At 34.6% G+C, this 16,799-nt stretch overlaps 2 protein-coding genes across 2 annotated transcripts; both read right to left on the reverse strand.

The window, feature by feature from the left end:
- Positions 1-902: 902 nt before the first annotated feature.
- LOC122037857 (phospholipase D Z-like) lies at positions 903-4,725 on the reverse strand. Its single transcript, XM_042597307.1, has 7 exons — positions 4,530-4,725; positions 4,251-4,455; positions 3,477-3,678; positions 3,076-3,269; positions 2,325-2,478; positions 1,720-1,884; positions 903-1,558 (listed from the first exon to the last, which is right to left on the reverse strand). Exons 1-7 carry the CDS (start codon positions 4,699-4,701, stop codon positions 1,112-1,114), a joined length of 1,539 nt encoding a protein of 512 aa, XP_042453241.1. The 5' UTR covers positions 4,702-4,725; the 3' UTR covers positions 903-1,111.
- A 923-nt stretch (positions 4,726-5,648) lies between these two features.
- LOC122037856 lies at positions 5,649-8,004 on the reverse strand. The gene is made up of 5 exons (XM_042597306.1): positions 7,580-8,004; positions 7,285-7,440; positions 6,855-6,950; positions 6,108-6,228; positions 5,649-5,896 (listed from the first exon to the last, which is right to left on the reverse strand). Exons 1-5 carry the CDS (start codon positions 7,940-7,942, stop codon positions 5,739-5,741), a joined length of 894 nt encoding a protein of 297 aa, XP_042453240.1. The 5' UTR covers positions 7,943-8,004; the 3' UTR covers positions 5,649-5,738.
- Between the last annotated feature and the right edge of the window lie 8,795 nt (positions 8,005-16,799).

The raw sequence follows: 16,799 nt of genomic DNA on the forward strand, positions 1-16,799 counted from the left end.
GATATAGAAATTGATTATCGCACCCGTTTAACAGCAATGCTGGATGTGACACTCTTTCTATTGAAGCAAGGGTTGCCTTTTCGAGGACACGATGAGTCAACTAGTTCTTCAAATAAAGGTAATTTTCTTGAGTTGCTTGAATGATATAGTCAACGAAATGAAGAGGTTTCTAAAGTTATAAAACAAAATGCTCCTGCAAACAATCAAATGACTTCGCCAAAAATTCAAAAGGATTTAGCATGCACTTGTGCCTCAGAGATCACACTTGCTATAATCAATGATATTGGAGATAAATTCTTTTCTTTGCTAGTTGATGAGGCTCGGGATAATTCAGTAAATGAGCATATGATAGTTGTTTTGAGGTATGTGAATAAAGAAGGATGTGTGATTGAATGATTTCTTGCAATTGTGTATGTGCTTGACACTAGTTCTCATTCTTTGAAAACGGCTATTATGATTTATTTATGCAAGATGGTTTATCATTATCTAGATTAAGAAGCCAAGGATACGATCGAGTTTCAAATATGTGTGACATATTTTTCCGTTTGCGTTATTATCGTCTGCTCCCCGAGCTCAACTTCGATTGATCGATCGATTGCTTAGGAGAACAGAAGAATTCTTCATGCGTCGGATGAGGATTTGTAGTGAATTTCGTTAAGAGGATACGACGAGGAAGAAAGAATGAATTCATGATGTTATTTCCGCTGCACTGCACTTCTTGTCGACTTCTCTGTCATTATCTTCGTCTCTCTCTTCACTTCCTCCCTTCCCGACAACGAAGGCTCACCCTGGAAGGGCTGAACATCGTTAAAAATGAAGTTCTCCATGCGAAGGCATTATGTTTTTTTGAATATTTGTTTGTCCACTTAACACATTTCTTAATGACCAATTAACATTCACTATTATCATCAACTAAAATTTATAATCTTCTCCTTAAATGTCATGTTTGAATTACAAGTAGTTTAGAAATAAGACAGTCAACTCTGATCATCTTCTTCATTCACCATAGATCATCATCTACTAATTGGAAACATCACAATTTTGGCAATGATGTATGAACATATATGCTTGACTGCGATAGAATGACTTCTTGTACCAAGTGTTCGGGACCTTAAGCTGAGGTGTGCGATGGCTCAACCGCAACGGCATAGGGAGAGTTCCAATCTGCATCGAAGATTTCCTGGAGCTGTGCAACAATGGCAGGGTTGTAGGTTCCGAAACTCACGCCTGCAGTCGTGTAGAAGTAATCCCAGATGAGATTGCTGGTGCCTATGTGTGCTCGCAGGTCACTGACAGCGTACTTGCCATGGTTGACGCGGGTGAAACCAGGGTAAAGGTTTCCAGTCGCGTTGTTATTGGATTTTGCGGCTCCGGTCTTCTCATAGCCAGGCACAATGTAATACTTGATGTTGACTCTACCTTTGCAGTTGTTTCGCCTTGAGGAGTGGCAAAGAATGTTGGAGTAGAGGATGGATTTCAGGTATTCATCTGTGCCGTCGAGGAAATGACTCCAGTAGGCGACTAGTATGTTGACCGTGGCATGCTTGGAGAAGATGACCTGTTTCAGAAGCCTTTTAGATCAAAGATACGGAGTGCATTGTTATCAAACTAGATGCACGAACAGTTGCTTATTCAGTTCTTGAAATCAACTACATTCATAACCGTCATTAGCCCAAGCTCAGTAAGCAAAATTCACGGTAAATGTGCAAAGTAGTATACCTCAGAGACTGCAGATGAGAGGGAAGGCCAGAAGACAGTTTGTCGCAGATATTGAGATTGCCCAAGCCAATCCATGGTACTAATCCTGACAGTTCCTCCAAATCGCACAGACTTGATTGTGTCCACCCATCCTTGTTCATCAGCTTGGAACCTTCGAAATGAAAGCTGCATTGGGTACATGGAAAAGCAACAAAAAGGGAGGATAAATGATAGCCACCAACCTAATTGTTCACAAATATCTGTAGAAGTTATTAAGGGTGCTCATAGAAGTTGATCCTTTAGCCACGTCTGTCAAATGGTCAAATCTAGCAGCCAACTCAAAAATGTTGGCATCCAAATGTTAGTGTTCAACATGGTATGGAAGGGGGTAGATGAGTCCAAGTATAATAGCATACAACTAATTTCAAGCTGCATTGAGATAGTTAACATAAGGGCAGAAAAATTGAGATTTGAGACTCCACATCACACAAATAAGACCTAATGAGAGCCTTGAGATGGATAATTATGGTGTTTAATGCAAAGATACTACGAACTCGTATCAGCAACACTGCTTCATATTGGTAAAGATCAAAATTTCTAAACAAAATAAGATGTTTGACAGTTACCTCTGGTGGTGCAAATGAAAGGTAACTCGAGTGACGTGATGTAGAAGATAAATTGGATCCTGGAGTCTCAATTGGGATATGGAGCATAAAGGGGTCTGCCAAGGCTGGATACCCATCCACGTGATGGACAACAACAGAGGAAGGGAGTGGTGACCTGATGATTTAAAGGAAAAAATGGAGAAAATTGACATGTAAACGCAAGAAAAAAAGCTTTTCATACAACATAAAGTCATTTGGGTAAGATTCAGAGATGTTATTGTCAAGTCTAGATGTTTTTGATTCTGATATATAAAACTTGAATCTCAGCCCAATGGGTTTCTATAGAGTTGACATAGTCTAAGGTATAATAATCTACTACTTATTAACTGGTCACCTAAGAACTATGAAATAATAACATTCTTCTAGGGCTGTAGTTGTCATGCTTTAGTTAAATGTTGTTCAAAGAGAAGGTGTTTTTGAGTAAGGAAAAAAGGTTCAGCATTCCATTGCATACAATCTCTTTATTTGGACAACATGATCTTATCACAAGCATGAAATCATATTTATCTAGTGTCAACAATATTACGAACACCAATAAATATGTTTTTTCATTTTGTGACAGAAATGTGCTGACAATCTACTTGACAGAGGGCGACAATCCCATTAAACATTATTCAATAACACATTGGAGCACATGTAGTTGGAATTTGGAAATGCAAACTAAAAAAATTGTGTATAGTTAATGCTATGTTTTGGTGATATTTAAATATACCTGCACCTAAGTTTTTCATGGACGAAATGTGACCAGCAAGGCACTTTTCTCTTAACTTGCCATTGTTTATCCCAAACTGTTCTTGTATAAGCTGTTGAATTGAGAGACGAAAGAGTCCACAAATTTCCAAAGTATGTTTCAATCCATTTGGCTATGCTAGGACAGTCAACAAGATAGATCCCAACCTCCTTCACCTATAGAAGAGTTTCAAAGTCAGAAGTTAGCCAAGCATCTGTTTAAATTGTAATAACCAGATCACAATCTTCAAGGACAAATCATTGACCACAATGGTTGAGTAGCTACTGAAACATGTTTCAAAGTCAAAAAAGAACAGAAGGACATCATAAAGGGAATGTGTCATTCAAAAGGCATATTCCATATCTTTTACAGTATCTAAATACCTGGGTGAGAGATTTCCAGTCATTGTTAGCCGAACCAATATACATATCTTTGCCATCAGATATCCAGACTTTTGCATGGACAATGCCTGAACCCCACCAATCACCAAGCAGTAATGTCACATTCTTCACATTTGGCCTTCCTGCAGCAAGATCAGCCGACTCTTGATCGAAATCTGGGGCAAATCCAGAATGCTGAAGGATCCTAAATGTCAACACATTATAGAATAAAATCAAATATTACTCTGAACCAAAGAGGGCATTTTTTTTTATTTAAAAGTACTATACTATTGGTAGTGAGATAAGGCTTGATTGTCATTGTTTATACTATTTGTAGTTTACCAAGTGATAAGCTGGTCATTATATAAGTTTTTACAAATCATGTTCAGATTCGTTCTTTATAGAAGATGATATCCTAAAAACTCAATTCTTCTCCTTATTAATCATAATCACAGGTACATCAGACTGGGGCGATTTCTAATGTTAGCGTTTCTCTAATGAAAGTAGGGAGGATTTAGAGAACTTCTATAGGGCGCAAAAATGGCGTTTTTTCCTGAAAGGGAAGATGCCAAGACAAAGCGCACTGGAGGTGCTATTGACAAAGCACGAACTCGATACCTTATATTAGGGTTTCTCTGATGTGAGCACAGAAGACGAGGAGAACTTTTATCAGGCACAAAATGCCAATGTCTCCCAAGGAGAAGATGTTAGGCAACCAGGCAGGTGAACAAGTACAATGCGACCAAACACTAGAAAACTGAGTTTTGGGATGCTTGCCTGAGGTCAACCTTTCGATCGGCAGCATCCTCCAGAGATTTGTAGACCGCACGCCCTTCACCTGCGCCGAACATCTCCATATCCTCCGCCGAGAATCCGTAATCGCCCGATTTAGGGTTGTCCGGCTGCGCCAGAAACTGCCAGTACTGCGCGATCACGTCCAGATTCTTCGTGGCGTTGCCCGCCAGCCAGCGCAGCACGTCCCCTACAACGGCCCAAGAGCGCAAGGCAGATAAGGAACCCTAGCAAGCACGAGCAGTATTAAGGTTTCGAATTCACCGGTGGAGAGCACCCCCGGGACACGGGGGAGGTGCGGCATGTCGGTGGGGATGGATTGGACGAGCCACGCCTTGCATCGCGGCGAGGGATGGGGAGGAGGAGGAGGAGGAGGAGAGGCGGCGACGGCGAGGAAGAGGAGAGGGAAGAAGACGAGGAGGCGCGAGGGCTTCATCGGTGATTCCAAACGGGCACGAAGTTCGTCTTTGTAACAGCAGCTCGCCGACGGGATAAGCTCCCGTTACTTACTTAGTACCGGGCGTTACGAGTAGATACCGCAATAGGCCGTCACCCGTGATCTTATTATAAATGGAACATTTTATATTGCCCCATAAATTTAGCTATTTTACTACCCTATTTATTGTCTCTTTTGTGACTACCATATAAAATTTAATTTACATCCTTATTTGACAATAATAATTGGCAATAATTACAACATTAATCATCATCATTATTTGTCATATTATTTTTCCTCCTTTTTTTCCCCAAACGATACGTCCTTAAGGCAAATAATTGTATTATAATAATATTGTGATTACATAAAGTTCATAAAATTTCAAAGGGCAAAAGTTAAAAGATTGTATTTTTTTTCCTTCTAAATATGAAGCAATAAAAATGAAAAAGAGACGCCAATTTAAAAAACAAAAGAAGTTCTCCTTTTATTTTTTGTTGCCCATTTTCAAAGGGTGGATCCACCTCTTTTAATAAATAAAATTTTTTAACAAATTAAGATAATTCTAAATTAACACTTCCAATAAAGAAACGTATTAAACAATATTAAATAGTAAAACAACTAAAAAAATTAAAAATCTAATTTATTTATTATTTAGTAAATAGTAATAATAATTTCTATTTAGATAGTAAATAAAGAATTAATTATAATTCTTATTATTTTATTTTTCATACTTATTATATTAAATCAAATCTTAAAGAATATAAAATCCTTCTCGTTTTAATCATTTTAAATTAATATAATATAATTTAATTTTCACTTTTTTTTTCTGCGTGTGAGAGTTTACTCAGGATCGTGTTGCTCGTCTGTTGTGCTACATCACTTTTGTTGATTCGTACTCAAAAGCATCAAGGTGTTTATGAATGCGAGTAGCAACTAACATTGTCGCGTAAACAAAAGAAAGAAAAATTATACATACAAATGCAAGTTACAAACACAGACCAGCTTCTTAGCTTGTAAAATCTACTAAAGTTCATGGTTTATCTTAAATTAGCCCAAAGCAAAAATCTTCGGGGCCTTCCGAGAAATCTTGCTCGCCAAGCAGGCTCTTCACTTTCGTAAACAAAACCACTCTTATCGTACAACTTTCTCGCGCCTTCATTGCCCACCACAACATGAACATATAGATCAGTTATGCCTGGTAGATAACAGCATTGCAATTGAAACACAGTTAATAAAAGAAACAGAACAATCAGATGTTGTTTTGCAACATTTCAACAAGTTTTTTTTTTCACCATTTAAATAGATCAAAGTGAAAGGTATACGTCAACAAAACCGCTAAGTTAGCCGAATCGTTTCTGAAAACTCAAAAAGATATCGTAATGAAAAGATTAAGAAGAGGAAATCACCCCAAGAGAGAGCAACTTGCTTAGATTTGGAAATTAATGCATAGCCCAAACCATTTCTTTGCAGCTCCTCGGCGACACATACATTACTTATATATGCCCTCGTGAGATCAACTCCAATTCCCTAAAAAGAGAGGTTCCATCATCAGTGCCAAACACGAATCCCTGATTACTAGAATAAAGATGAATCCATGAAGTTTGTTAATAGTAATGAAGTGAACAATAACTATCGAAAATGTGTTTCATATGCTGCATCGCTCATGCCTAATCAGCAGCCTACATGAATCTCAGGACCTTACAATTCACCTACACAATCTAGATCCTAAGAAGAATCTAAATTAGATTAGGATCTTACAAACTTACGTTATGATCCTCTCTATACTTGCTTGTTCCTACGTAGGATCTCAATCCAACATCCTTCTTATTTGCTATGTAAAGATGGAAATACATTTATTTATGCTTCATCATATTGAAATGATGTTGTTAAAAATGCAATACTAATATCAAAAGTTAATACATACGATAAATTATAAAAGACAAATTATAGGATGTTATGATCCTACATTCCGGTCCTACGATCCAGACCTGTAGGTGTCTATTCATCTCTAAGCAGAATTTCAGTCCTGACTATCTGTCTACTAGAAGAGACAAAATGCAGCAGATTGAATTATTCTATGCAGAATTTTGACGAGAAATACACAAACTCATCGTCTTAAGACCAAGAATTGAGAATATCTGTTCAGTATGTACCTCGGGCTTAATTCCTGTCAATTCATCAGGCAATTGGAGGCACCAATTGACATCCAAGGTTCCCACAACTACATGTTCTTCTCCATCGCGCGAAAACTGCACGAACAAAGAAAACCCACCATCTAATTTAGTTTTCTTTCTATGCTGTAGGAGTTCTCATATTCAAGAAGGCCTTCTTGCGGCGATGAGAGTCACGATAGACGTTCAATGAACAACATGATTGGTTAATTCGCAAGAAAATCTTTCTGTTAAGTTGAAAAACTTTGGGATAGTTAATTCCCAGTTGGTCAATGAATGAATGCATTGTAATGTAGCAAAAAGAAATTCAAATTCATTCATGATATGCACAAAGAAATTCAAATTCATTCATGATATGCATTATATTGTTTCGCTAGCCATTTAATTTTGATCGATGAAGGGAATTACGGACCTTACACAGAGAGCAGAGTTCTTCTGCATAACCATCAAATGTGGATACTGGCAGTGTGGCATTTATACAAGCAACTGCATTGTATCCTGGAGTTCTTCCAACAATGCGATCTTGCAAACCATCGAATTCCCTTTTCGTAACATACGTCTTGTAATCCTAACAGAACTTGAAAATGAACAAAAACCATCAATATGATACTGAATAACATAAGAGCAAATCGATTAAAAGCAATTTTTTACAGGATTTCATATATGAGAAGATCCAGCAAATAGAGCTGCTTGTTTACGATTCTCACCTCGATACCAAAGGACTCATTGAATTTATAGAAGGTGCGAACCCGGAGGCGGACGGCGGCCCACAGCTCGTCGTCCGATACAGCTTCCCCCAACGCGAGAGAACCCCACCAGTCAAATTTCAACCTTTCTTGCTCGCATAGGCGGGAGTCGGTGGATCGGGCGTCCACGCGAAGACCATGGGGCGTCCGGTGAGTACCCGTCTCCTCCAAGGACAAGAAGGGGGTTTGGCGCGAAGCAGCTCCTGTGAAGTTGAGAGAGACAGGAGGAGAAGTGTTCGGAAGGTGTCTCCGGATCAAGAAGGGAAAATGGGTGGAGCGACGGCGCGTCAACGGCGGAGCGGCGGCCGAGGAGAGCAGCGCCATCGTCGCAGGCTCCTCCTTTCTGTCGCCGCGATCGCTTTATCCGTTTCGTTTTGTGGCCGTCGGACATCGGAACGTTACCCGCAGGATCGGAATACTTAACGTGCTCTTATTTTCAATATGCCACGTCATCATTTCTTAGGAGATATTTTAATGATTTTAAATTTTCAAAAAGTATTTTTTTTAAAACAAGAAAGTTAAATAAGAGAAAAAGTTTAATTGATTGGCTTTATCAAATATTATTATTATTATTATTTAAATTTTTTTATTATAATTAAATTTTATCATATTCTTATCATTCCAAACTAAATCAATTACATCATTTTTTCCCCTTTTTTAATCTACATAAAATAATAAGTCGGTCTGAATAAGATCATAAATTTTCATGATCCGATGGCTAAGAAATTCAGTATTACTCCTAATCTTTTACTTATATACATGGATTTAGGCATATATGTTGGTGGAGCACAATTGATAACCTAAGATTTTGATATATGATTAAAATTAGAGTTAAATTTGTTAGTGATTTGATAACTTATTGACACGTATATAAGTGCATAGTACTAATTGAAAAATCTTAATGAGTGATGTGAGGTTTTAGTAAATGAATCTAGACAATGGAAAAGTCAATGCATGTCAGAGGTCATAATTTGGATATGGAAATGTACAAGCAGACCAAAGGTTTGATAGCTTGGCAATGAAAAATCTAAGTAGGTCAGACCGCATGATAGCTTGGCAATGGAAAAAATTGATGTAGGTAAGAGGTCTGATAACTTGCCAGACAAGCTCAAGAAAGTCAAAAGTCTTATGTCTTGGCAAACAAGTCGAAGTGGTAAGAGGTTTGATTGCTTGACACAAGTTCAAGTGAAAGGTTGATTACTTGGCAACCCAAACTAAATGGGTTAATCTAGTCAAGTAAAGTGTGAGTAATCTTATATTTTATATACTTCTCATTACGCGTAACATCTATAAAAAAGCATTTGACTGTTTTAGACAATTGGAAAGAGTTTGGGGTGATTGGTTGGTGTTGACTCACAACATATAAAGTTAGAGTGTCCAGGCGACCATAGCTAGGTCAGGGAGACTGGCGTGTACGGGAGATTGGGAGGATTTTCAAGCGGCTGGGAAGATGAAGTTATTAGCAACTCGAGCGAATTGAGTTAAGATGAGATTTAACCATTCTGTAGGCGACTAGGAAGACCAAGAAGCCAAAGTTAACATTATATATTGGATAGAAGCTTTAGCCATGTCAGCATCTACATAGGCGACCAAAAGGCTCCTAGTCGACCGAGAGAGTACTATTAAAGGAGCTTTGAGCCAGAGGATGAAAGCAACTCATTCAAAACTTCTTCTAATCTCATGTGCTCATGCCCTAGTAACCTCTCTTGTTTTGTATTGTGACACGCTGCAACTTGCACTTCATTTTCAATCAGTAACATCCGAGTAATATTTTTATTTGTTTCTTTTGTTGTTATACTTGTTTATATATTGTGCTTAATTTTTAGATTTTTTTTATATAAGATTTCTCCACCTAGGAGAAATTAAAAATAAGAATCATATTTTATTACCTGCTATGTGTGCTTATTTTTTTCCTTTGTCTAACTATGCTTGACTAATAAACTATTAGAGTAGTATTTTTATTTCTGCTATGCCATTACTTTACTTATCTTTGAATTATCAGTTCGTAAAATTCGTAATGCTACCTATTCAACCCCTTTAGCGTCAAGTTCGATTCTACAATTTGGTATCAGAGCGGGTTGAGTTGATAGAAACTAGGAAAGCTTGGTGAAGTGCATGCCTAGGTTGGATTTCTCTACCCAGTGCTTCTAGTTAAGTGGAATTAGCCAAAATTATCTCACCTCACTCTAAACCAATTAAACCAAGACATTGTTATTAAAGTTGATTTACGTTAGGTTCTTAAGTTAGCTTTGTCTTAGGAAGTGATCGTTGCTTTGATAATCAAGAAGGTCTTTGCCTTGCCACTGTCTGGAAGATAACTTAGGAATCTCTTGCTTAATTAGCCCAAAGCAAAACCTAGATCTAACTTATGTCAAACTTTGTGCTCAAAATCAGGGACAAACAAACAAATTAATTAATAATCTGAGTCTAGTCCGAAGCCAAATCCAAACCTTAATTACAATCATACCAAACTCAAATCAAACACATATCCTATCCTAGACCTTAATACAACTTGAACAAATATTTGCTTGGGATATGCATTTGCAAGAAGATTTTAGCATAACTCGTCTGTCGTTCTTCACTAGCAAAGTTTGAGGAAAAAGATAGAAGATGTTCTCAAAACCAACTTAGGATGTTGGAAATGCATATACAATGGAATCGATTTGCTAAAAGACACAAAAGGTGAGCTATGCAGGTTCAAATCATGAACAAACAACATGAAGCAAGAAGTCCAATCAAATGCAAAGGCTACTACCATCATTCTTTGTGGTCTAACTCAACCCTAACTTGAGAAAGTCGGGTCATTTAAAGATGCGAAAGAGTTTTGAGAAAAGCTAATTGTTGAAAATGAAGAAGCTGAATCAAATTCTGATGATTCAACCGACGAAACTAAACTCAAGTCAGAATCTGAGCCCAAATCAAAATTGGAAGCTCAAATTAAGTTAGAATCAGAGCCCAAATCAAAATATGAATCTAAGTTAAATGTCGATGAAGAGAAGTTAAAGATAATTGAGTTAAGTAACATTCCTTTAAATTTGAATTCAATTAGTAAGAAAATCCTTTATGTTGAAAATTCCATATTTAGTTTACTTAGCATAAATCAATCATTCATCCAAATGCAGGACTAAATTGACTAACGAATCAAAGTTATGAGATAGACAAAATAATATGTACATCATTGACCTACCTCCTACCTCATACATATATTTTATGGCTCAACAAGAAGATACTTCTAAAAACTTAAGTTATAATCAGTTAGGATAATCCATATTGGATTTTCAAATATCATGTTCATTATATGGATTCAACTTATGTTAACTCTAACTTAAACCTAGGAGAAAATAGAAACTACAGGAGAGTCAACTCTTAGTTTTACTTAGACTAGGGTTTAGGTCTTGTTAGGTTTAGCTAGTTTGATTTTTTTTACTATATAATAAATTCTTTAGAGTTAAACTTAACTTATGCTTAGCTTATTTGTCAAAATAACATGGTTACATATTCTATTTTGACTTTCCTATTTCATTAATCTCATTGCTGTTATAAGAATTTATTTAAAAATAAATAAATTACTCACTCACTTAAAAGTTTGATTATTCACTTATTCAAAGTCTCACATGTCAACACTTATATTAAATGTCCACTTGCTTACTTGTTCTATTAAGTGCTTACGTTGACATATGATGACCCTGTAATAAAACTTTTGATTTTAAGCTACATCATGTTTACTATTTTTTGACTCAAGCTTATTCTACTTCATGCATAGTACAAGTCTAAGTCATGTGTTACTTGAATTAAAACATCTGTTTAAGTTTACTTAGTAAATGTTAAAGTTAACCTTGACTTGTTGACTTATCTTGCTCCTTGTTGACTTGTTTAACTTCTATGTTGACTTTGAATAGGCTCAAGCATATCTTACTTTCAAGGTCGTTTTTGACATAAAAGTTTGAAGTTCACTGAAGTTTCAAGTACTTGAAAAATTGGGTTAAACAAATTTGTGGCAATTTCAAGTCAAACTTTTTCAATACCTGTCTGTTTAATTCTTAGACTTGATTTGAGCCGACTTTCACTTTATATTGACTTATAGTAGGACTATGCTTGACTATTCTTTCCTTGACCGTTTATTCGACTTTACTTTGGATGAATCAAGGAGGGTTAAAATTTAATACACTAATCCTTAATTTCATTTTCATATCCGATCCATACCACGGATATAAAAATTTCAAACTCTTTATTCTGTGATTATTTTACTGATTTTAACTTAATTTTCATAGTAAAGAGTACATTGTTTGTGTTAGAAGTACAACAATTAATCTAAGATTTTGATATATGACTAAGATTAAAATTAAATTTATTAGTGATGTAACAACTTCGTGTCAAGTATGTAGGTACAGGTTACTTGATTAGTTGTAAAGCTTTAGTGAGTGAAGTTATATTCTAATGGATGAAACTGGGTAATAGAAAGGTCCAAGCATGTCAGAGGTTTGATAGCTTGGTAATGGAAAAATCTAAACAGATCAGAAGTCTAATAGCTTGGCAATGGAAAAGTCCTAGACTAGCGGTCTAATAGCTTGGCAAGGTAAGCCCATGAAGGTAAGAGGTCTTATGTCTTGGCAAACAAGTTCAAGTGGAGTCAGAGGTATGATTACTTGGCACAAGTCCAAGTGGAGTTAACTGGAGGTTGATTACTTGACAACCCAAACTAGATGGGTTAATCTAGTCTAGGTAAAGTTTGAGTAACTTTATATTTTATATCCTATTTATTATGCGTAATAACTGTAGGAAAGCATTCGACTGTTTTAGACAACTTAAAGGAGTTTGGGATGATTGATTGGTGTTAACTTACGATAGGTGAAGTCGGAGTGTTCAGCCGATTCAGCTAGGTTGGGGCGATCAGAGTGAACGGGCGACCGGAAAGATGAAGTTATCAGCAACCTGAGCGAGTTGGGTTAAGATGACATTTGATCACTCTACAGGCAACCAAGAAGGGTCCAGTCGACCGAGAAGCCAAAGTTAACATTATCTATCGGATAGAAGTTGTAGCAACATCAGCACTACATAGATAACCAGAAACTCCCAGTCCATCAGGAGAGTATTATAAAAGGAGATTCGAGGCATAGGTTAAAAACAACTTATTCAAGATTTCTTCTAATATCTTGTGCTCGTGCTTTAGTGTCCCCTCGGATTCTATGCTTCGACACCTTGTCCCCTCGGATTCTATGCTTCGACACCCTGTAATCTGTTTTTGATTGGCAACACTTGAATACCATTTTTATTTGTTTTTGTGTTATTATACTTGTTTATATATTGTGCTTAATTTTTCTAGTTTTTTTTTGTAAAACTTCACATAGGAGAAATTAGAAATAAAATTCATATTTATTATCTGCTGCATATGCTTTTTGCTTAACTGATAAATAATTTGACCTCTCTCTCTATGTATATTTTAAAATTCTATTCCATTTTTTCTACAATAGCGGTACTTTAAATTGGAGTTTGATTCTACCGAGATATTGAAGTTGCCATTTGAATTGATTGTTGGGGGATTTAGTTTTACACTTCACCTTTATTCATTAACAGATTTTTAAACATTGCTATTGATATACTCTTGCACAAAACAATGGAGGAATAGTTGTAAACACGACTTGATCATGAATATAATCGATATATAGTCGTAAAGCGAGTGTTATTACTTCTTGTAGGATCCTTGTTTTAGCTCTCATAGGACTCGAATGATGATCAACCTGTCTATTTAATTGTTATTTGCACAAAAACAAACTTTGTTTTTGTTTCATTGTAGCGTTTTTCATCTTCCTATGGATTACATGCTTCATTTGGGTCTTCCCGTGTTGCTTGGGTAAATAATTAACAAGAGAGTTCTTTTGGAGAAGCCAGAGATTCGAGAAGTTGAATCAACCATATAGAATTCGAGACTCGATTATGATATATTATGGGGGATTTTCTCCTTAACAGATAGTGGTTTCGAGAACGATACTATCAGGATGAGCCTTCACATGCGCTTTCTTTATTTAACTTGGTAGTCGATAGAAAATTTCAGTAGAACCGAATCATTTACCTTAAGATTAATCGAATGGAAAACTTAGATAGTGCTAACTTAAAAGAAAATGAAATAGTTTACCATACTCTACGTCGTTATATATGTTTGATAATATCCAAAAAAAAAAAAAAATAGAGATGGATGTTGTTGGTGAAGAGAATAGGTTTTCTAATCACGATCGAATACTAAATACCATATAAATTCGAAAAAAATTCATGTACACAAAATCTAGTTAGCATTGAATTTACATAAAAACAAAATTATATAATAAAAAACAATGGACTCGAATGCAGGGTCATCCATAAAATTTGATGCTCCTACGAAGAAGAATACTGAGTGGATGTTCCCTTGGGATTAAGATGACCACATTGTATTCTCCTCATCAATGGAAAGAAGAGGGATTTGATGTCTTATCATATAGGAGCACACTATGAATAAACATCTTGGGATTAAGATGACCACATTGTATTCTCCTCATCAATGGAAAGAAGAAGGATCTGATGTCTTATCATATAGGAGCACACTCTATGAATGATGGTGAATCTAATTTTATTATCAATCCATCATTAATAATAAAATGGATTAACTGATTTATAAATAAACACACATTTAATAATTCAAATTCACCAATATTTTAATTAGATTAGATTGGATTAATACGACACAATAAGTGTAATAGATTAACATGTGTGACAAGAAGATTTTTTCCACACATTTGTCATGTGTGAGAAGGATATCTCCAATCGTTAAACTCTTAAATGAGATTTTTTTAACCCCCAATGGGATCAGTGTCATATTAAAAATGAAAAAATCTACTATTCTATCTATAATGAAAAAAAAATTTATAAATTTTTTATGGACTCTATATTACAAATCATATATCTCCCTACATTACAAATCACAATGTAATATTATTTTATCATTAATTACAAGCTCAATTTTCAAGAGAAAAAAACATGTTTAAGTTTTCAATACTACTACAAACCTTAAATCGGTAAATTTCACCCTGCCTGTACAGACACTACCCCAATCTCTTACAATGAGGTGGTGGGACCCACTACTTAAGTGTGAGTCCCACTATCCCAATGTGAAAAGTTGGGGCAGTGCCTGTGCAGACAGGATCAAATTAACCCCTTAAATCTCGCTTCTATAATGGTTCAAATTTTTTTATTGAGATTTTTTAATTTTACAAACTTCTTATAAACCTTGTATTGGAGATGCTTAAGCTGGACAAGTCCCCACTCTTTCACCACCCGGAATGTGAGATAGTGAGTAAAATCAACTTCATTTGTATGTCATGATAAAGACCATGAGAGAGTTCGCTCGTTCATAATTTTACTTACACATTCCATCTCTCCATATCATAATAAGATCACAATTGTAGATATTTAACATCGCAAAGAGCATCTTGATCTTCACTACAATATCTTCTTCCAACTCATTATTAATATATAGACTGAAAATCAATACCAGTTTCTCATTTATCATTTGATTTTTGAAATACTTTTATGCTCCATCTTAAAAATATTTTATACAAAACAGCAATATTTTTTTTTACTCTAAGACAGCTTTATCTTACAAAATAAATAAATATCACGTTGAACAATTTATATGCGGTGCAATTTTATATTTAGTAATTTTAAAATAATATTATTTTATATAAAATACTTCTAAAATAATATTATTTTGTACAACATTGTTCTGAGGTGGAGTCTAAAAGCGCATTTTGAATATAAAATTATAGATGAATATTATTTTAATATATATTTTTTTAAATGTACTATATGAATAAATAAGAATGCTTGTTTAATTCTCTGTCAATATAATATTAACGAAAGAAGATTACTTATTTTAATTAAAAATAAAATCATAAAAATAATCTTTTTAATATTTCATATCAGTTATTTATAGTATGTAATTTTAATTTAAATCAAATTTATTTAAATAAATATTAAGATAATATAGGAAAAATATAATGATAAATATGTTAATATATCATAATAAATATACAAATAATGATAAATATAGTATAATTTAAATATAGTTATCATAATAAATATTTTAGAAATTTTTTTTACTCTAAGACCGCTTTATCTTACAAAATAAATAAATAAATATCACGTTGAACAATTTAAATGCAGTGCAATTTTATATTTAGTAATTTTAAAATAATATTATTATATATAAAATAATTCTAAAATAATATTATTTTGATTTTTGTACAGAATTGTTCTGAGGTGGAGTATAAAAGTGCATATTGAATATAAAATTACAGATGAATATTATTTTAATAATCTCTTTTTTAAAGGTACTATATGAATAAATAAGAATGCTTGTTTGACGCGATTCTCTGTCAATATAATTAATATTAACGAAAGAAGGTTACTTATTTTAATTTAAAATAAAAATAATTTATTTTAGTATTTCATATCAGTTATTTATAGTATATAATTTTAATTTAAGTCAAATTTATTTATATAAATGGTTAAGGTAATATATAAAAAATATAATGATAAATATGTTAATATATCATAATAAATATAGAAATCATGATAAATATAGTTATAATTATTTAAAAATGGTAGATAATCGTAAATTTCTTAACTTTTGATTAATATCCGTAATTGTTATTTTGTATAAAACTGACCATCGGTAGTCGGATTTCCCTCCCTTGGCACTCTTCCTTACACAGATCGTTTTAGCGCTTCTTCCTTCTCCCTGCGAGTCCCAAACCGAAGTTCCGATTCTTCACAACGGTTGATTCAAGTTAGTTTTATGGGTTTTTGTTTTTCTTTCTGTTTTACACGTGCAATTTCATTGAGAATTTTGTTGTTACTTGTTGTCTTTTTTCAAATCTTGCAAGGTTTTTTTCTCGTCAACTATTGTATGGGTTTGAGCTTTGTCCTTTTCTTCAAGTTAATTTGATCGTACGTACCTTCGGTTTCAGTTGGGTTAAACAATTATTAGAACTTCTCTGATGTTAAGCTTGTATACTAGTTCAACCTCCATCTTCCTCTTTATTCCTTTCAACATCATGTAGTTTAATTTAGTCTTCCCGTGAATCAACTCAAAGTATGTGGGAAATAACACGGCTGAAGTTATTCTTGCTATCTGTCAATTCTGTCGTTC

This window comes from Zingiber officinale, unplaced genomic scaffold (genome assembly GCF_018446385.1).
Source record: "Zingiber officinale cultivar Zhangliang unplaced genomic scaffold, Zo_v1.1 ctg97, whole genome shotgun sequence".
Classification (NCBI taxonomy): domain Eukaryota; kingdom Viridiplantae; phylum Streptophyta; class Magnoliopsida; order Zingiberales; family Zingiberaceae; genus Zingiber; species Zingiber officinale.

What these genes read in the sequence shown, in the direction of transcription:
- LOC122037857 (XM_042597307.1), bottom strand. Translation starts at nt 4,701, where the DNA reads ATGAAGCCCTCGCGCCTCCTCGTCTTCTTCCCTCTCCTCTTCCTCGCC. An exon ending in CATGAAAAACTTAGGTGCAG is followed by an intron (nt 2,479 to 3,075) that starts GTATATTTAAAT and finishes TTAAATCATCAG; the next exon opens with GTCACCACTCCCTTCCTCTG. An exon ending in TCTCATCTGCAGTCTCTGAG is followed by an intron (nt 1,559 to 1,719) that starts GTATACTACTTT and finishes CTTCTGAAACAG; the next exon opens with GTCATCTTCTCCAAGCATGC.
- LOC122037856 (XM_042597306.1), bottom strand. Translation starts at nt 7,942, where the DNA reads ATGGCGCTGCTCTCCTCGGCCGCCGCTCCGCCGTTGACGCGCCGTCGC. An exon ending in AACTCTGCTCTCTGTGTAAG is followed by an intron (nt 6,951 to 7,284) that starts GTCCGTAATTCC and finishes TTGTTCGTGCAG; the next exon opens with TTTTCGCGCGATGGAGAAGA. An exon ending in GCAAGTTGCTCTCTCTTGGG is followed by an intron (nt 5,897 to 6,107) that starts GTGATTTCCTCT and finishes GTTATCTACCAG; the next exon opens with GCATAACTGATCTATATGTT.